Below are 21541 nucleotides of genomic sequence, written 5' to 3'. Positions count from 1 at the left end.
GATAAAGGATGCAGTCATTGAGGTAAAGGCCTCAATTCAAAGTATAAACAATCAATTGGACCACATGGAGAATAGAATCTCACTCCTAGAAGATGATCACTCAAAACAAACGCATAATTTATAACTTAGAAAAAAAAAATCAGAGCCGGGCGTGGTGGTGCACGCTTGTAATCCCCGCGCTTGGGAGGCTGAGACAGGAGGATCGCGCAGGTTCGAAGCCAGCGGCGCGCTGGCTTAGGAGACCCTGTTTCCAAATAAAAATGTAAAAATAGGTCTGGGAGTGTAGCCCAGAAGTAGAAGGGCTTCCAGGAACCCCAGTACCACCAAACAAAAAAAAAAAAAAAGAAAAGAAAAAAAAATCAGACAGCAGGAATCTGACATTGAAGAAACATGGGCCGATTTAAGAGAGCTAACCTAAAAGTAATTGGAATAGAGGAGGGAAAAGTAGGTGAAACTAAAGGGATCAATAATCTCTTCAAAGAAATAATATCAGAAAAATTTCCAAACACAGAGCAGGAAGTCGATACACAGGTCCAGGAAATTTATAGAACTCCCTTTAGACAGGATCAGAGAAGAGGTTCCCCACGCCACATAATTGTCAAAATGACCAATGTGGAAGCCAAGCAGAGAATCTTAAAGGCAACAAAAACAAAAGGTCAAGTGACATTCAGAGGCAAATGAATTAGAATCACTCCAGACTTCCCAAACCAAGTCATGAAAGCCAGAAGGGTGTGGAGTAACATATTCCAAACTCTGAAAGAAAACAACTTCCAGCCAAAAATCTCCTACCCAGCAAAACTATCTATCAAATTATATGGGGAAATATGAAGCTTCCATGACAAACAGAAACTGAAGGAATTTATGTCTTCAAAACTAGCACTAGAGAAAATACTCAAAGAGATTAATTGCAAAGAAATAGGTAATACACACCAGAACCACAGAAACAAGATTTTCCATCCAGCAGACAACTAAGATTGGTTATCTCCGAAGATTCATTATTTATTTTAGTATTTTACCTCTTTCTAAATTGTATTGTTTGCTTTTATTGTTGCTAATTTTTAGGATTTCTACTTGGAATATTAATATACCTTCAGATATAGAATTTGGAAATATTTTATCCCATTCTATCAGTAACTTTTAACTCTGTTTACACTGTCTTTGGATGTACAATTTTTTTTGTTTTTTAGGAAGTTTGTTTATTCTTTTGTTGCCTGTGCCTTTGAAATCATATCCAAGAAATCACTGCCAATTTCAATGTTGTGAAGTTTTACGACCCAGGTTTTCTTCTAAAAGTTTATAGTCTTAAGATTTACATTTAGGTCTTTTATCTATTTTGAGTTAATATTTGTATATGGTGTTAGGTAAGGGTCCAGTTTTATTCTTTTTCATGTAATTATTATTTTTCAACAATATTTAGTGAAAAGATTATTATTTTCATCACCAAATGTTCTTGGAAACCTTGTCAAAAATAACTTGACCATATATGGAAGAATTTATTTCTAGGCTTTTTATTTTACTCCACTGGTTTATATATCTGCCTTTATAGCAGTACTACACTGTTTCAATTATTGTAGCTTTATAAGGTTTGAAATCAGAAAATGTACATCTTTGCCGGGCGTGGTGGCACACGCTTGTAATCCCTGCGCTTGGGAGGCAGAGACAGGAGGATCGCGCAGGTTCGAAGCCAGCCGCGGCGCTGGCTTAGGAGACCCTGTTTCCAATAAAAATGTAAAAATAGGTCTGGGAGTGTAGCCCGGAGGTAGAAGGGCTTCCAGGAGCCCCAGTACCAACAAAAAAAAAAAAAAAGAAAGAAAATGTACATCTTCTAGCTTTGTTCTTTTTCGAGATTGTTTTGGGTATTTAGAGTTCATATTTTATGTTAGGATAGATTTTTTCTGAAAAATAAATAAATAAATAAATAAATAAATAAATAAATAAATAAATAAATAAATATATGATAGTTTCACCTTAATAAAAAATAAAAAAAAATCCTCTGGTAAGAAAGAAAGCAATAAGAAATATTGAAATGTGTCTCTAAGTCATCTAAAGCTTGATATCAGACAAAGGAATCTGTTATGTGAGATTGCCATTGTTAATTTTGGATAAATTGCCATAATATTAGATGTCAACCACTAAGCAAAGCATGGGAAGGAGGGATAGGGAGGGAATGGGGCAGGGATTGGGTAGGGGCTAACTGGGCGATGTGTGCATATATATATACACACAAGTTTTTTTTTTATCCCATTATGATGTATGAATACAGTGCACCAATAAAAAAATTAATAATTGTAACGTGGGGAGGCCACCAGCCTACTATCTCTACTGGCCGACCCCTGCTCCTGGGTCAGTATCTCTACTGGTCGACCTACTGGCCGACGTCTACTTCTGGGTCAATATCATCTCTCTTTCTCTTGGGCCTCTCCACTCCTGGGGTATTTATAAAGTTATAGGTTAATCAACATTCTTGTGCTATCACCACCGGAATACAATACAGAACAATCCAAAGCACATACATTACAGGTAGGTTAATCAGTGCCCTGGTGCCATCACCACCTGATCTTCTCCTAGACCTTTTACTTTGAACTTTCCATGACCCCAAACTTTGTTGACTCTGGGTGAAGGACAGTCATCTGAGTCAGAAATATTCTTTTAGGAGAAAACTTTAATGGCTTCCCACAATGTATGCACAAAATAATAATACACATGCAGGAAACACATAAAAAGCACATGTATTAAATATGTTAGGAAGATTGGTTCCTTAAAGCAGAGAAATTTCAATGAAGAACAGGGCAAAAAAGTAGGTACAAAAATAAAGAAATAAATTTAAGAACCAGAAGACAGGAGAAGTCCTATATGTTGGGGAGGGGAAGAAGAGTCAAGAAGAACTTAGTCTGCAAAACTGCTACTCCAAAGCCGGGCGTGGTGGTACACGCTTGTAATCCCAGCATTTGGGAAGCTGAGACAGGAGGATCGCGGTTTGTGGACAGCCTCAGCTACTTAGTGAGGCCCTCTGCAACTCAGTGAGACCCTGTTTCAAAATAAAGAATACAAAATTGGGCAGGGGTGTAGCTTAGAGGTCAAATGCTTCTGGGTCCCATCCCCAGACCCGCAAAAAAAAAAAAAAAAAAAAAAAGCTACTCCATTTTAGAGATACTTACATTTGGTTTTGTTTTCTGTGGTACTGGGGATTGAACTCAGGGCATTCTACCTCTGGGATATACCACTAGCCCTATGTTAGATTTATTCTGAAACAGAGTCTTGCTAGGTTGATCAGTCTCACTACTTGCTGAGGCTGTTCTTGAACCTGTGATCCTCCTGTCTCAGCCTCCAAGAACTGGGATTACAGGTGTGTACCACTATGCCCGGCTTAGTGATATTTATGAAGGTAGTAAATTCTTTAAGATTCAAAGAACAATCTTAGTAATAGTTTCAGAATATCAATTCCCTGAAGTAAATATTTAGAAGTGAGGAGTCTTTCCTGGTATTACTGAAATAAATAAAAACTACAGAATTCACTCATTTAACAATATTTGCATAGTGGCTACTTGAGTCAGGCCCTATCATAAAGCCTGCGAGTTTCCCAAGAGCCACTCAGCATCTCCACTCCCTGCTTTTACCTGCTGGGGCTTCCACCTTGATTGCTGTTGCAGAAGAATCATTTGTGGTTCCCCAGGGTCCTAGGCTGGACTCTATTTTCCCTCCTTCTTCAGCATACTCTACAATGCCACTGCTCTTCTGCTTTGTCACTCGTGACTGAAGCATGTGAGCCTGAAGCTGTTTGGAGGCCTCGTGAAATGCCATTTCCATTCGAATATCATTGTTTTGAATCTCGTAGTACAAACCTGATAAAAGAAAGATATTAAAATAGCTATGGGTAATTTCACACCACCATACATAAAGAATTGCAAACTTTCACTTATTTTTTCTAAAGTTTAAGAACTACATGATAAAGCACTGATGATAGAAAGGGAAAGGGATTCGTGTGTGTGTGTGTGTGTGTGTGTGTGTGTGTGTGTGTGTGTGATTGAGGATGGAACCCAGGGGCATCCACCTCTGAACTACACTCTATTTCTACCCTATTTCTTATTTTTATTTTTAAGCAGGGTCTCACTAAGTCGATGAGAGCCTGACTACTTGCTGAAGCTGTTCTCAAACCTACAATCCTCCTATCTCAGCCTCCCAAGTACTGGGATTACAAGTACGTGCCACCACGCCCAGCTCCAAAAGAGATTCTTATAATGGAAAATAACAAACCAAGTAAAGTCCAGGCTATAACATTGGTTGGCTCCAAGCAAGTGGCATCCTCAAAGAAAATTTCTGCTTCCTCATAGTTCTCCAGCAAGACAGCCAGGACACCACAGAGCAGCAAGCTGAGGAAAGACCGTTAATGTAGTTAGCAGCACAGTCCCATGTCACATCCATGGAACCAAGGCAATTTCATGGAGAAACTCCTCTGCTTTTGCTCATGCTCATCTCCTCCACCGCTACCTGTGGACGTGACTCTCATTCAAGGAGAGGGCTTTCCGGAAACACTCCTGTGCTTTAATGTTATCTTCAATTAGGAGGCAGAAGGCACCGTAGTCTAGCCAGTGATCCAGGTTCTGGGGCTCACGGACCAACCTCTGGGCACACAAAGCATCAAGAAGGCCAAGGTTATTCTGACACCATGTCCTACTTTTTCTGCATATAATATCACACAATAAGCATTCCATAAATATGGTCAAGTTCTATGAAAGCATAGGCCATGACTTTTGGTTTGCAAATAGCTAGCACAATTACTGTTTGGCCTTTATAAGGTGGCCAAAAATTGATAAAATATAAGAACATAATCCCTAAGCCATTTCTTTTTTAAATTTTTTTGTGGTACTGGGGATGGAATCCAGGAGCATTCTACCTCCAAGCTACACACCCAGCCCTATTTTTTATTCTTTATTTTGAAACAGGGTCTCACTGAGTTGCAAAGAGCCTCACTAAGTAGCTGAGGCTGGCTAGCCTTTTGTCTCAGACTCCCAAATGCTGGGATTACAAGCATGCACCACCACACCCAGAAAGCCATTTCTTCCTAATCTAATATCTTGGGAGTCTAAAGATTCACTTTAAAGTATGTCAACCATATATTACAATTTCTGCCATAATTTTAAAATAGTAAATATAAATTTAGCTACAAATCTGAGAAAATTTGTCTTATAATGAGTGAAAACTACAAACTTTATTAAAGAAATTAAAGAAAACATAAATGAAAAATACTCCATGTTCATGGATTGAGATATTTAATGTTGTTCAGGTGTCAATACTACCATAAGCAATCTTCAGATACAGTGCAATCACTATTAAATCAAAATCCTTATAAATTTATACATAGGTCAGGTATGGTGGTGCATGCTTGTAATCCCAGTACTTAGGAGGCCAAGGCAGGAGGACCAGAGGTTCATAGCCAGCCTCAGCAACTTAGTAAGACCCTCAGCAACTTAGACCCTGTTTCAAAAATAAAAAATAAAACAGGACTAGAGGTGTAGCTCAGAGGCAGAATGCCTCTAGGTTCAATCCCCAGTAACACACACACACACACACACACACACCACACATACACACACACAATTGAACAGAGAATTATCTTATGTCCCATATATTTTATTTATTTATTTATTTATTTATTTATTTATTTATTTATTTATTTATTTATTTTGGTGGTACTGGGATTCCTGGAAGTCCTTCTACCTCCGAGCTACACTCCCAGACCTTTTTTTTTTTTTAAAATTTGGAAACAGGGTCTCTTAAGCCAGCAAGGCTGGCTCTGAACCAGTGAAATCCTCCTGTCTCCGCCTCCCAAGTGTGGGGAATACAAGCGTGCGCCACCACACCCAGCTCCATATATTTTATTTTTAACTGCATTCCCCAAATAATTAAAACAGTACTCAAACAAATGCTTATATACAAATATTGAGTTTTAAGAGTTCTTTATATTCTTGAAACAGATCCTTTGCCATATATATGATATGTTTAACAAATATTTCTCCTAATCTGTACTTTTTTTGTATGTCTTTCATGGAGTAAAATATTTTAATTTTTATCAAGTTCAATGTATCAATTTTTCTTTGGTTGATCATGCTTTGGAACTCTTCACCTAACTGCAGGTCAGGAAGATTTTCTTACCAGTTGTAGTGGTGCACACCTGTAATCCTGGTACTTGGGAGGCTGAGACAAGAGAATTGCAGGTGCAAGTCCAGCCTAAAAATTATTGAGACTATCAGCAACCTGGCAAGATACAAAATAAAAAGGGCTTGAAAGTAGAGTGCCCCTGGATTCAATCCCCAGTACCATTAAAAATAATTTTTTCCTATGTTCCTTCTAAAAGTTTTATATCTTTTATTTTGAAGTACTAGGGGTAGAACCCAGGGCCATTCTACCTCAGAGCTACATCCCCAACCCTATTTTTTATTCTTTATTTTGAAACAGGGTCTCATTGAGTTGCAAAGGGCCTCACTGAGTAGCTGAGGCTGTCTGCAAACCACGATCCTCCTGTCTCAGCCTCCCAAATGCTGGGATTACAAATGTGTGCCACCATGCCCTGCTAAAAGTTTTATACCTTTATGTCTTACATTTAGATCTATCAGCCATTTGGAGTTTATTGTTGTAAATATGCTTAATTTTAGGTCAAGTTTCATATAGGTGCATATAGGTGACCAATTAATTGTTCTAACACTATATGTCGAAAAGACATACTTTCTCTATGACTTTTTTTTTTAATTCCTTGTCGAAAATCAAATGGCCTTATTTGTATGGGCCTACTTCTGAACTTTTTGGTGTGTGTGTGTGTGTGTGTGTTATACTGGGGATTGAACCCAGCAGTGTTCTACTTCTGAGATACACTCCCAGTCCTTTTTATTTTGAAACAGTCCTGCTAAGTTACTGTATACTAGCTTTGAACCTGTGATCCTCCTGTCTTAGCCTACCAAGTATGGGATTCCAGATGTGTGCCTCTGTATCCAGTTCTTTCTGTTTATAATCTACGTGTCTACCCTATACCCATCAAGTTTTTTTTTTTTTTTGTAGTGTGGGGGATCAAAAGAATGGCTTTGCATATGCTAGGCAAGAGGTGTATCACTGAGCTACATCTCCAGCCACACATTTGACTTTAAATAATTAATAACCACTATTAATTATATTCAAATTTATAATAGTAATATTTGATTACCTCTTCATAATACACTGCTGCCATTTCAAAGTTCTCGCTGACTTCTGCTTCAAATGCAAAGAGGCGAAGCTGCTCGCTGCTTGTTTTAATGGTCTGAATGGGGCCTTGGACATCATCTGGCATGGTCTTGTCCACAATAAGATGTTAAACAAACAATGAAGCAATTACAAGTGAGGAGAACACACCAGACACAAGTCCAGTCATGACGTCTACAGTATTAAGGTTCTTACATCCTTGCTGAGAGCAAGAAAGCAAGAGAACCAAGAGAAAATATCAATGGTAAAAGATATGCTCAGGTTTCTGAATACTGACTGACTGAGCTCGTGGAAATGAGTAAAGATTGCTTAAAGCAGGAACAACTGTACTCAGCCCTCGGGGAGTCAGGGTCCCCATACAAGCTTCCTCCAACATAAAACATCTTCCTTTATTTTCTCTAGTGTATAGGACAAATATCAGTTTTTAGGTGCGACTGAAAAAGGCTGGCAAGCAGTAGCTGGAGTCAGTCCTTACGCATGGAGAAAACAGGAGACTAAGGGTAAAGCTTTGAAAGCCAGATGTCTATCTTTAGTGGGATATATACATTGATAGAGTTTACAAAGGAGACATTTTAGAAATAGCTAGAAAAATAGGAAGAAACCTAGAAAAACAATATATTTTATATACCCAAAATGGAATACTGGGTCTGGTGTAATTAGTAATCTCCTGAGTCAAGGAAGGCTCTTATTTATGTATTTTTTTGTGGTGCTGGGCATTGAACCCAGAGACATTCTACCTCCAAACTATACCCCCAGCACTATTTTTTTTTCTTTATTTTGAAACAGAGGATCTCACTGAGTTGCTAAGTGCCTCACTAAGTAGCTGAGGCTGCCTGCAAACCTGAACCCTCCTGTCTTAGCCTCCCAAGCACTGGGATTATAAGCATAAGCCACCACATTTGGCCTTAAAATTCTTTATTAAAAGTAAAACTGAAAGCTGGGCATGGTGGCACATGCTTATAATCCCAGTATTTTGGAGGCTAAGATAGGAGGATCGTGGTTCGTGGACAGCCTCAGCTACTTAGTGAGGCCCATTGCAACTCAGTGAGACCCTGTTTCAAATAAAGAATAAAAAAAAAAAAAAAACAGGGCTGGAGGTGTACCTCAGAGGTACAATGCCCCTGGGTTCCATTCCCAGTATTGAAAAAAAAAGTAAAATTGGTATTAGTGACATTAATAATTACAGTTTCTAAGGAATGTGAAGAGTAAACCCAAATTTGAGATGTTCTGGAAAGAACTTCTGAACTCTGATTAATGCCTTTGCTCTTTGTCCTGTTTAGTGCTAATGATTATGACCTACAAATCCCTCTAGCCACACACTTCTGTCCCCAGATAGAAATCCTCTCTCTAATAACCCACTTCCAAGCCCACGTTCCAAACCGTCTGCCTTTTCATCATTTCGTCCACTTAAATAGCTCTTGATTTCAAGTTCTTCACTTCCAACAGGCCCATCACTTCCTAGACGTTGCAGCCTGGACCTCATGGTTCCCTACTCATATGACTCTTGCAGCACACTCAAATCCTGGGACCCTTGTCCATTTCCTGCACTAGTCCTGAGAGTTCCCCAGTTTAAACAATCCTGCAACCTGAATTCTTCAGTCTGGGACAGATGTGGCTAACTGGTTCTAAGAAAAATTGAATAAGATATATCTGAGCCCTCAAAGACTCGGTGGCATTCAGTCTTGGCTAAAGATTTCTTTTCTCCCTCCCTCCCTCCCTCCCTCCCTCCCTCCCTTCCTTCTTTCTTCTTTCTTTTTTTCTTTATTTCTTTCTTGCACTGGGGATTGAACTCAGGAGCATTATACCTTTAAGCTACACCCCCAATCCTATTGTATTTTTATTTTGAAACAGAGTCTGCTAGGTGGATGAGAGTCTCAACTAGTTGCTGAGGCTGTCCTCAAACCTGTGATCCTCCTGTCTCAGCCTCCCAAGTACTGGGAGTACAGGTGTGTGCCACCACACACAGCTCCTCTCTCCTTCTCTCTCTCTCTCTTTTTATTTTTGTGGTACTAGGGATTAAACCCAGGGGCATTATGCCTCTGAGCTACACCCCCAGCCTGATTTTTTTACTATTTATTTTGAAACAGGGTCTCACTAAGTTGTGGAAGGCCTCACTAAGCAGCTGAGGCTGGCCAGGAACCCAGATACTACAGTCTCAGCCTCCCAAGTACTGGAATTACAAGCATGCACCACCATGCCCGGCCCTTCTTTTTTCTCTTTTTTATGCAATAAGCACCTAACATCACTAGTGTGACCACCTCTAACTCATCCTGTAAAACTGCTACTGAGTCTTTTTTGTGTAAAGCTGATCATACTATGCCACCACTGCAAAACAGTTAACTTATTCCTCCCAACTGCTGGTGCGAAAAAGTGGAAACGTTTTTGGAATGACTGTTCTCTTAATCCTACAATGCTGAACTTGTCCCACCTCTTCCAGAAGCGGAAGCAGCTGGAGCAGGGTAGTGAGAGGGAAGCAGAGCAATGGAAAGGAAACACACGGGCGCGGGGGGCACAGAACTGCTTTGGTTTTGTCATTCTTTCAAATAAACCACAACTGAATATGTGCAAAAACAGCAAATGAAAGCAAGATACAAGCTGCACAAATATGGATACAGACAGATAAGAGGGGGGAGGTCAGACTACCAATCACAGAAAAGACATGTCTGAAGTCTCATTGTCATTTGAATATAATATCTGAAGATTCAGTCTCTGTTTTACTATTTTTTTTTTTTTTTGGTACTGGGGGTGGAACCCAGAGGCTTCTACCTCTGAGCTCTACCTCAAGCCCTATTTTTTATTCTTTATTTGGAAACAGGGTCTCACTGAGTTGCAAAGGGCCTCACTAAGTAGCTGAGGCTGTCTGCGAACCGTGATCCTCCTGTCTCAGCCTCCCAAATGTTGGGTTACAAGTGTGTGCCACCACGCCTGGCTTTTTGTTTTTACTATCTTAAAGAAAGAACTGAGAATTGTGCACATTCATAAAATAAACAGAATGATACTTTTTGTTTTGCAATTTCCATAGACTATTTTATCATTTCAATAAATCCATCTTTTTTAATTTATAAATTTATTTTTCTAAGAAACTGGAAGAGTATATTCCTTGTTCTTCCCCAAATTAGTCTCAAGTTCGTTATTCATTTTTGTGTTTTCAGCTCCTAGCACAAAGCTGACACCTTAATAAATATTTGTTAAATAAATAAAGAAAAGATGCAAAGAAAGGAATAATTCAAAAGAGACCCTGACATACTATAGAGAAAAGCAGGAGCTCTCAGTTCTGGACACCTACCTGGTTCAGGGCCACATGCATCTGATCTACCAGGAACACATAAAGCTCACTGATGAATGTCTGCAGTTCCTCCTGGCTTTCAAATGATGTTGTCCTCAAATATTTCTCTCTCACAATCTTTACCACAGCATGCTGCAAGACATATACATCACATAAAGCACTGCCCCATGCTACACTCACAGCACAGGTCTCTCTGGTACTTCTAGTCCATGGCTTATCAAAAACTTCAGATGAAAAGCTGGGTGTGGTGGGGCACACTTGTAATCCCAGCACTTGGGAGACTGAGACAGGAGGATCGCACAGGTTCGAAGCCAGCCTCAGCTACTGAGTGAGGCTCTCAGCAACTTAGTGAGACCCTGTTTCCAAATAAAGTAATAAATAGGTCTAGGAGTTTAGCCCGGAGGTAGAAAAGTCCCTGGGTTCCACCCTCAGTACCACACACAAAAATAAATAAATTAATTAATTACTTAAAAAAAACTTCAGATGGGCCAGGCCTGGTGGTGCATGCTTGTAATCCCAGCATTTGAGAGGCTGAGAGCAGAGGATCGAGGTTCACAGACAGCCTCAGCTACTTAGTGAGGCCCTCTGCAACTTAGTGAGACACTGTTTCAAAATAAAGAATACAAAATTAGGCAGGTAGTATAGCTCGGAGGTCAAATGCCTCTGTGTTCCATCTCCAGACCCACACAAAAACAAAAACAAACAAACAAAAACAACTTCAGATGGTGACTGGCTTTGCCCTTGGTGACTGTAGACCACCAGTCCTCTGCTCTTCCCCAGTCAACATGCTTTGTATGGCTTCTTTTCTTGACATCACTGCCACTAGTAACAGGGCATACCATATGAAGAGAGTCACACAGCAGAAGAAAACCTTAGCATTGGGTTTGTGTGTTGCCTCTCACAGTGGTCATATGGTTCAAGAGAGACAGGAATAAGATCTGGTCCGAGAGTCCAGAAAATGAAAATCTAGTTCTTATCCTGTCACTGTACAACCTCATAAATTGCTTTACTCTTTGGTCCCTCCGCTTTCTCATTTGTTAAGTGAATATGTAGTCCTAGTAGTATACTTTGGAAGATGACTAAGAAGCCAGAGGAAAAACAATTAAAATAAAAAATGCTACTTAAATACAGTGGTCTCAGCTGGGCATGGTGGTACACACTTCGCATGCTTATGATCCCAGCATTTGAAAGGCTGAGACAGGAGAATCCTGCTTCCTGGACAGCCTCAGCTACTTAGTGAGGCCCTTTGCAACTCATGAGACACTGTTTCAAAGTAAAAAATAAAAAATAAGGCCATCCTCAGTAACACAAAAACAAACAAAAAAATACAGTGGTAGCTGGGCGTGGTGGTGCACACTTGTAATTCCCGCACTTGGGAGGCAGAGACAAGAGGATCTCGAAGCCAGCCTCGCTGGCTTAAGACACTCTGTTTCCAAATAAAAATATAAAATAGGTCTGGGAGTGTAGCCCGGAGGTAGAAGGGTTTCCACGAACCCCAGTGCCACACACACAAAAAAATACAGTAGTCTCCCCTGACCCATAGTTTCAGTTACCCATGGCCAACTGTCGTCTGTAATTGTTCCATGGAAGATTCCAGAAATAAGTAATTTGTAAGTTTTAGGCCGCAGCATTCTGAGTACATGATGAAATGTGGTGCTGTGCTGCTCCCCCCACCACGAGCGTGGCTCACCCCTCGGCACAGCATGTCCGCACTGTGTACACTACCTGCTCATAGTCACTTAGTAGCTATCTTGCCATCAGATTGGTTGTCACAGTACTGCAGTGCTTATGATCAACAACCTGTATGTACTTAATAAGGGCACACAGCACAAGAGTAGTGATGCTGACAATCTGGATATGTCAAAGAAAAGCTCCAAAGTAGCTGGGTATGGTGGCGCACGCTTGTAATCCCAGCTTGGGAGGCTGAGACCAGAGGATCATGGTTTGCAGACAGCCTCAGCTACTTAGTGAGGCCCTCTGCAACTCGGTGACACCTGGTTTCAAAATAAAGAATAAAAAATAGGGCAGGGGCTGTTGCTTGGAGGTCAAATGCCCCTGGGTTCCATCCCCAGACAGACCCACAGGGGAAAAAAATAAAAAAGAGAAAAGCTCCCGAGTGCTTCTTTTTAAGTGAAAGTTCATCATAAGTAAACATAGAACTTGGTGGGCATGGCGGTGCATAATTATAATCCTAGTACTTAGGAGGCTGCGACAGGAGGATCACAGGTTCTCAGCCAGCCTCATCTACTTAGTGAGACCTTGTTTCAAAATAAAGAATAAAAAAAGAGGGCTTGGGGTGTAGCTCGGAGGTAGAATGCCCCTGGGTTCAATCCCCAGTACTGCAAACATAAGCAAAATAAAATAAATATAGATCTTAGTCATATCCCATAGTTTCAGGCATCCACTGGGGGTCTTGGAACATATACCCCACAGGTAAGGGAGGACTAATGGATAAACATAGCCTGTTGAAGGAGAAGGCGGCTTCTTATTTCTCTTCCTAAGCTAACATAATTGCCAGGTTCTAACACTATTGCACATTCTACACAGCGTATTATTTAATTCTCTTAATGACCAGGTGTGATATTATCTCTCACTGTTAGGTAAATAAATTGAGACAGAGAGAGGTAAAATATATGCCCTAGGCCACATACACAGCTAGAAAAGGCAGAGCCAGGAATCAAATACAACTACACTACCTACTGAGAACACGCTCTTTGCTTCCAGAAGCATCAGTTATTTTTTACTTTATTATTTCCATGTGTTCTCTTTGAATCTGTTTGCTGCAAAACAGGGCAAAGTAAATGTGTGTAGGGAGGAAGTACAGTTAATAACACGGGTTTTGGAACCAGACTGACTGAATTCGGATTTTGTCTTTGACCTTTACTCTCTATATGACCTCAGGCAAATACTTAAGCAACTAATAATGAATTTCCTAATCCATAAAGTGAAGAATGGGAGCGAATACCTACCTGATAGGGTTGTTTGAGGATTAAATTAGTAAAATATAAGGTACATGCAAATTTGCCTGGCATGTAGAAACATTAAATAAATGTTATCCATTATTATTCAAGACTTTATTATTGCTGGGTGTGGTGACGCATGCTTGTAATCACAGCATTAGGGGGCTGAGACAGAAGAATCGCAGTTCGTGGACAGCCTCAGCTACTTAGGCCCTTTGCAACTCAGTGAGATTCTGTTTCAAAATAAAAGAATAAAAAATATGGTTGGTGGTGTAGCTCGGAGGTAGAATGCCCCTGGTTCCATCTCTAGTACTGCCAAAAAAAAAAAAAAAAAAGTATTATTAACTACTTCTCAAATCTTAGTAATTCTATGTACTAGAGAGAGATTTGAAGGGAGGCAGAATTAATTAGTGTCACTAATACCTTTTCTATCTCCTATGGCATCATTTAATCTGGCCCAAACTAGTCTAGCCTCAAGTGAATTCATTTCTTAAAGCTCATTCATGCTCAGAATGGATAGTAAACCATTCCAGGACTCTGCAAGAGTAGAGCATCTACTGACACTGTTGCTGATAGCTTAGCTAAATGTAAAAATGTTAAGATAGTATGTAGAGAAGGTGATCCATAAACACCCACAGAATAATAATAATATTGTATGTGTGGCAATAAGTATCGAGCCCAGGGTCATGCTACCACTGAGCTGCATGCCAGCCTTTTTTTTTTTTTTTTTTTTTTTTTTTGCAGTACTGGGGATGGAACCCAGGGCCATTCTACCTCTGAGCTATACCCCCAGCCCTATTTTTTATTCTTTATTTTGAAACAGGGTCTCACTGAGTTGCAAAGGGCCTCACTGAGTAGCTGAGGCTGTCTTTGAAACACAATCCTCCTGTCTCAGCCTCCCAAATAATGGGATTACAAGCATGCACCACAATGCCTAGCTCCCAACCCTTTTTAAAAATTTTTGAAACAGGGTTCTGGTAGGTTGCTGAGGCTGGCCTCAAACTTGCCACCCTCTTGTTCCAGCCTCCCAAGTACTGGGATTACAGGTGTGTGCCACTGTACCTGGCCCGTAGAATAATTAATAAGTGAACTTTTTACCTTGAGTTGTTCTTTGAAAGCAAAGTATTTTCCAGAGCAATTCAGTTCATAGTTGAGCTGGCACTTTTGTTCCTCTAGAGTTTCAGTGTCTATATCATTCCCCAGCTCCGTCACCTGCTTTCCAAACATTCTGTAGTACTCAGAAAGAATGGCTCTAGAAATGCTCTTGATCTGCATGTGGTAGTCACCTACCGCCTAGAAGAATGCAACAAGTCTGGTAAAGAGGTGAAGACCATGCATTGGAAGTGTAACACAGATTAGGTGTTACATTTAATGATACTTCATAAAGGCTCAAACTTACTGCTTCCTCTCTCCATTAAAAAAATTACTCAGTGCCCCCCCCAGGCACTTCTACTGCCCTGTTATTTTAATCCAATGCCCCCAAATCGCATCTGAGGTTACTACCACCCTGCTGACACCCACTGACACCCCTTCAAGGGCAGTTTCAGAGACTTTGGGAATCTATGCTAGATATAAATGGTCCTTCTCTTCCCAGCTCAGAGACTACCATCTAAAGACTAAACAATGTATGCTATTCACTGAACACCACTGATCACAAATAGAACCAGGGATGCAAATATGTGAAAATTCAATCAAGTTTTCACCCCCTCTGAAAGTGTATAGAGGAGTCTGTGCCGTTTTCAAATGCATGCATTCTATACGTTGTAACCTACAGTGTCACATCAGCTTAGGCACTTGCCTTCTGAGCTCCTCCTGTCCGACGGGTGAGAGGAGGCCTTGGAGGAATCATTTCCTTGACCCTGTATCAGGAAAAAAATGTGAAATATGGAAACTTATTAACTGCCGGCTTATGACCTTTATGTCTCACCTCCAAAGAATCTGAGTGAAGGATATCTAAGACCCGCTGCCCTGCTGAGCTTGAGCAGTGTGTTATTTTCTCATGCAAAACCTTGGATGTGAACCCTAGTGTTTGGACTACAAACAGATAAGAAGGAAGCAGTGACTCAAACAGCATCTCAGTGTCTGTTGGCTATTTATCAGATGTAGAAGAATTTACTCGTCTACATTTTAGGAAATTGCTGTTATATACAAGTAGCAGCTATATGACTAGGGGTTAGCAAGCGATGGCTGTCATGATTTTAAAGGTACTCAGTAAAGTCTCTGAACATACAAATATTTGAAAAATCTGTGTGGAATATAAGCAAGTAAAAGATTATTTCCTCTCTATCTAGGATAAAAGGTATATTACTGGTCAGAAGTTAAAGGACTACATTAAATTATGGAAAATGCTATCAGATTTTAAGGTAAAAAATCACATTTTTGTCACTGTCAAACTATGCCAAAACTTCTACCTTCCATATTCAGGTTATTTTATAAGACCCTATAAGGAATAAGTTATAGCTCTTCTCCCCTATAGTTTCATATTCCTGCTAAAGTATACTGTACTGCCTTGAAGACTGTAAACTCAAATTTAATTTTCCTTTAATAGGTGCTCTATAATTATATATCTCTGCTCACAATCATGTGTGTGTGTGTGTGTGTGTGTGTGTGTGTGTGTGTGTGTGTGTTACTGGAGGTTGAACCCAGGGGCATTTTACCTCTGAGCTACATCTCCAGCCCTCTTTTTTTTTTCATTTTGAAACAGGGTGTCACTAAGTTGTAGAGGGCCTCACTAAGTTGCTGATCCTGTGACTCTCCTGTCTAGCCTCCCAAGTACTGGGATTACAAGTGTGTGCCACCATGCCCGGAACAATCACTGAATTTACTTTATTTAATAGATCAAAAATTCAAAAGGTCTGAAGCAATATACGGCAAAATATCTTCTTCTAACTTTGTTGCCCAGCCTCCCAATATTCTCTTGAGAAAAAAATTGTTTCATTATTCAAAATATATACTATGTGCCTACTGTCCATCATGTACTTTATTTTTATTTTTATTTTTTTTGCGGGTCTGGGGATGGAACCCAGGGGCATTTGACCTCTGAGCTACACCCCCTGCCCTATTTTTATTCTTTATTTTGAAACAGGGTCTCACTGAGTTGCAGAGGGCCTCACTGAGTAGCTGAGACTGTCCGCGAACCGTGATCCTTCAGTCTCAGCCTCCCAAATGCTGGGATTACAAGCATGCGCCACCATGCCCGGTTTCATCATGTACTTTAAACAAAACAAACAAAAATTCTTGCTACTAGGGAGTTTATATTCTAGTAGTGATAGAAAGACAATAAACAAATAATGAAGAAATATATGTAGCTGAGCATAGTGGTTCATGCCTGTAATCCCAGTACTAGGGAGGCTGAGACAGGAGGATCACAGATTCTAGACCAGCCTTAGCAACTTAGTGAGACTGTTGGCAACCTAGTGAGACTCTATTTCAAAACAAAGAATAAGCCAGGCATGGTGGTACACACTTATAATCCCAGTACTTGGAAGGTTGAGGCAGGAGGATCGCATGTTCACGGCCAGTCTCAACTACTTAGTGAGACCCTCCAAAACTTAGTGAGATTTTGTTTCAAAATAAAGAGTAAAAAATTGAGCTGGGTGTATAGCTTTGAGATAGAATGCCCCTAGGTTTAATCTCCAGGACCACAAAAAACAAAACAAAACAAAAAACAAAGAATAAAAATGAAAAAAGGGCCTAGGGTATAGCTCAGAGCTAAATTATCCCTGTTTCATTCCCCAGTTCCAAAAGAAAAAAGAAGAAAAAGAAATGCAGGCTAGTACTACGTGCCATGGTGAAAAACAACCACAGGAAGGCCCGTGGACTACGCTGAGGCCTGCGGAACAGGAGAGCAGATTCCAGCAGGAAGTCCTCACCAAGATGAGGGCATTGGAGGGAAACAAGACAGCCAGGGCTAGGACATTCCAGGCAAAGGAACAGCAAAATAAAGGCCTTGCTGCACGAATGTATGTGGCACGTTAGAGGAGTAGCAAGGACAGGGATGGCTGGACTGGAGAAGAGAGGCAAGCACGAACAGAACACACATGCCCTGAAGGCCACTGAGGGGCTCTAATCTAATCTAATCTCAAATATGAGGGGCGATAATGAGTGCATGGGAAGGCTCTAGCAGATTCTGAGCGGAGAAGTTACATGAACTGACTCTCATTTACACCATTCCAAAGTGCTATAATTGGGCAAGGTGACACATGTCTGCAATCCTAGTATTTGGGAGGCTGAGACAGAGTATTACAAGAGGATTGCCAGTCTCAGCAACTTAGTGAGACCCTGTTTCACAAATAAAAATAATACCACAGGGCTGGGGGTATAGCTTGGAGGTAGAACACTCCTGGGTTTAATCTCCAGTACTACAAATAAACAAACAAAAACTATATTAAGAATAAACTGGTGCCCACATGCACTAGCTGTGTGTGGTTGTAAAAGCCTATAATACCAGTACTTGGGAAGCTGAGACAGGAGGATCATAAGTTCCAGGCCCCCTCAGCAATTTAGCAAGACCAGCAACAACTCAGTGAGACCCTATTTTGAAATAAAAAGGGTTGGTGTATAGCTTAGAGGTAGAATGCCCCTGAGTTCAATTCTTATTACCACAGCAGGGCAAAGCAAAACAAAACAAAACAAAATTGCCAACATCTTTTTTTTTTTAATTTTATTTTATTAGTGCACTGTATTCATACATCATAGTGGGATACAAACTTTTGTAGACATACATGCACACATCGCCCAGTCAGCCCCCACCCGATCCCCATCCCATTCTCTCCCCATCCCTCCCTCCCATGCTTGGCTTAGTGGTTGACATCTAGTATTATAGCAATTTATCCAAAATTAAAAATGATAATCTCACATAACAGTTTCATTTGTCTGATACCAAGCTTTTGATGACTTAAAGATAACATTTCAATGTTTCTTTTTGCTTTCTTTCTTACCAGAGAATATTTTTTTCTTTTTTTTAGGTGAAACTATCATATATTTATTTTTCAGAAAAAAATCTATCCTGATATGGAATATGGACTCTAGATACCCAAAACAATCTCGAAGCAAAAACAAAGCTAGAAGATGTATATTTTCTGATTTCAAACCATATAAAGCTACAATAATTGAAACAGTGTAGTACTGTTCTAAAGGCAGATATATAGACCATTGGAGTTAAATACAAGCCTAGAGCTAACTTCTTCCATATATTGTCAAGTTATTTTTGACAAGGTTTCCACGAACATTTGGTGGTGGAAATAATAATCTTTTAACTAAATATTGTTGAAAAATAATAATTACATGGAAAATAATAAAATTGGACCCTTACCTAATCCCACATACAAGTATTAACTCAAACTAGATAAAAGACCTAAATATAAATCTTAAGACTATAAACTTTTAGGAGAAAATCTGGGTCATAAAACCTCACAACATTGAAATTGGCAGTGATTTCTTGGATATGATTTCAATGGCACAGGCAACAGAAGAATATACAAACTCCCTAAAAAATAAAAGAAAATATTGTATATCCAAAGACAATGTAAACAGAGTTAAAAGTTACTAATAGAATTGGATAAAATATTTCCAAATGCTATATCTGAAGGTATATTAATATTCCAACTAGAAATCCTAAAAATTAACAACAATAAAGGCAAACAATACAATTTAGAGATAGGTAAAAGACTAACATAAATAATGAATCTCCACAGATAACCAATCTTAATTGTCTGTTGGATGGAAAATCTTGTTTCTCTGGTTCTGGTGAGTGTTACCTATTTCTTCTTTGTAGTTAATCTCTTTGAGTATTTTCTCTAGCGCTGGTTTTGAAGACATAAATTCCTTCAGTTTCTGTTTGTCATGGAAGCTTCTTATTTCTCCATCTAATTTGATAGAAAGTTTTGCTGGATAGGAAATTTTTGGCTGGAAGTTGTTTTCTTTTAGAGTTTGGAATATGTTACTCCAAGCCCTTCTGGCTCTCATGACTTGGTTTGGGAAGTCTGGAGTGATTCTAATTGGTTTGCCTCTGAATGTCACTTGGCCCTTTGTTTTTGTTGCCTTTAAGATTCTCTGCTTGGCTTCCACATTGGTCATTTTGACAATTATATGGCGTGGGGATCCTCTTCTCGGATCCTGTCTAAAGGGAGTTCTATAAGTTTCCTGGATCTGTGTATCAACCTCTTGCTCTATATTTGGAAAATTTTCTGCTATTACTTCCTTGAAGAGATTGTTGATCCCTTTGGTATCACTTTCTTTTCCCTCCTCTATTCCAATTATTCTTAGGTTAGCTCTCTTAAAATGGGCCCATATTTCTTCAATGTCAGATTCCTGCTGTTGGATATCTTTTTCTAGATTAGAAACTATGCATTCATTTTTGGATTGCTCATCTTCTAAGAGCGAGATTCTGTTCTCCATGTGTTCTAATCGGTTGTTCATGCTTTGAATTGAGGCCTTTACTTCATTAATTGCATCCTTTATCTCTTTTTGGCTCTCTCTGAGTTCTTTTCGAAGCACCTCTATTATTTCTACAGTTATTTTCCTGATTTGATCTTCTAGAAATCTCTGATTTTCTGTTTTATCAGGTTCTGATGCTGTGGGGTTGTGCACATTCATTACTTCAGTGTTATTCCTCTTTCCCATGATTTCGGAGGTTTGTGCCTTCTCTGGGTTCTTCCCTTGGGTCACTATGGCTTCACTTAAGGTGCTCTGGATCTCGAGTCTGTATTATCTCAGACCCTACTACTCCTTTACTGGGTTGTATCACAGAGTCTCCGACCCAGGGAGTCGATAGAGGCTGCTTTAAACTATGGGGGGTGCCATGTTGCACGCTCTCCTATGGTGTGATATCTCTGCCACCACCACTCCCTCACTGGGTCAAGTCCCAGGAGGCACAATACTGGGATTTCTCCTCTGTGTCCCGCAATTTGACTCACTGTTCTTGAGTACGTAGATGTAGCTGTACTGGACTCGGTGAATTCACTGCTGCTGCCGCCGCCGGTGGCAATATGGCGCCTCTGCCACGCCCTCGGCCATGAGGCTGGCGTATTTTTTCTTCTCTGGTTTTGATTTCCACTCTGAATCCCTGTGGCGTGTGCTGAGCTCAGCCACTGGGAGCTTTAAATGCTGTCTGCGCCGAAAGATCCCGCCTGGCTGTTCCGCATCGGCTCACCTCAGCTTGCTGTAGCCGTCCGCTGAGTTCGCCGCTGCCGCCGGCAGTATGGCGCTGCTGCCGCGTCCTCGGGCGCGTGTGTCTCCTCTGTGGCCCTGAGCTCTGTTCTCAGTCCGCTTTCTCTCTGGAGCCTGGTGGTTTTTTTGTTTTTCTGGTGATGGTGTTTTCTGGCTATGAAAGGCGCTCTTTTTGTGGTAATGGAGATTGGTTGTTAGCGGGACTCTTAAGCCCCGCTTTTCTTGGTCGCCATCTTCCCGGAAGTCAAAATTGCCAACATCTATCAGCTAATGGAGAAACACAAGGTGGTATAGACATACCACAAAATATTATTTGGCAATAAAGTAATTAAGTCTGGAATACATTCCACAATATGGACAAACCTTGACAACATTATGATAAATGAAATAAACCAGTCATAGAGACTACAAACTGCTTGATTCTGTTTATATGAAATGCCCAGTGTTGGTTATCTATAGAGACAAAAAATATATGAGTGGCTGCCCAGGACTGTGGGATATGGGTAAGGAGCTGGTATGATAGTTGGCAGAAAACAGAGAGTAATGCCAATACATATGGAGTTTCTTTTGATTGGGGGTAATGATAATGTTGATTAAGGTGATGGCTGCATAACTGAATACTAAAAGCCATTGTACTATATATTTTATTATTTTTGTTTTTGGTACTAGGGATTGAACCCAGAGGCAGTCTACCTCCAAGCTACACCACCAACCTGATTTCATTTCTTATATGAGAAAAGGTCTCAGTTGCTGAGAGCCCTGCTAAGTAGCTGAGGCTGGTTTTGAACCTGTGATCCTCCTGTCTGAGCCTCTCAAGTACTGGGATTACAAGTTCTCACCACCATTCCTGGCTGTATGATACATTTTAAATGGGTAGAGTAGGTAGTATATGAGT

At 40.2% G+C, this 21541-nt stretch overlaps 1 protein-coding gene across 2 annotated transcripts in view; it reads right to left on the bottom strand.

Annotated features, from left to right (window-relative positions):
* CFAP70 (cilia and flagella associated protein 70) overlaps window positions 1-21541 on the bottom strand; it is a gene marked incomplete at both ends in the record, with an annotated part of 128665 nt that overhangs the window by 21605 nt on the left and 85519 nt on the right. For both annotated transcript variants that reach the window (XM_080694070.1, XM_080694069.1), the window contains 7 exons: window positions 3618-3842; window positions 4255-4370; window positions 4489-4622; window positions 7196-7321; window positions 10517-10648; window positions 14575-14769; window positions 15275-15335. In XM_080694070.1, the coding sequence (XP_080550196.1) occupies window positions 3618-3842; window positions 4255-4370; window positions 4489-4622; window positions 7196-7321; window positions 10517-10648; window positions 14575-14769; window positions 15275-15335 (989 nt within the window). The remainder of the gene's footprint in view (window positions 1-3617; window positions 3843-4254; window positions 4371-4488; window positions 4623-7195; window positions 7322-10516; window positions 10649-14574; window positions 14770-15274; window positions 15336-21541) is intronic.

This window comes from Muscardinus avellanarius (assembly GCF_963383645.1).
Source record: "Muscardinus avellanarius genome assembly, chromosome: 4".
Classification (NCBI taxonomy): domain Eukaryota; kingdom Metazoa; phylum Chordata; class Mammalia; order Rodentia; family Gliridae; genus Muscardinus; species Muscardinus avellanarius.
Note: the sequence above shows the minus strand (reverse complement) of the source record. Positions and strands in the feature narration are given on the sequence as shown.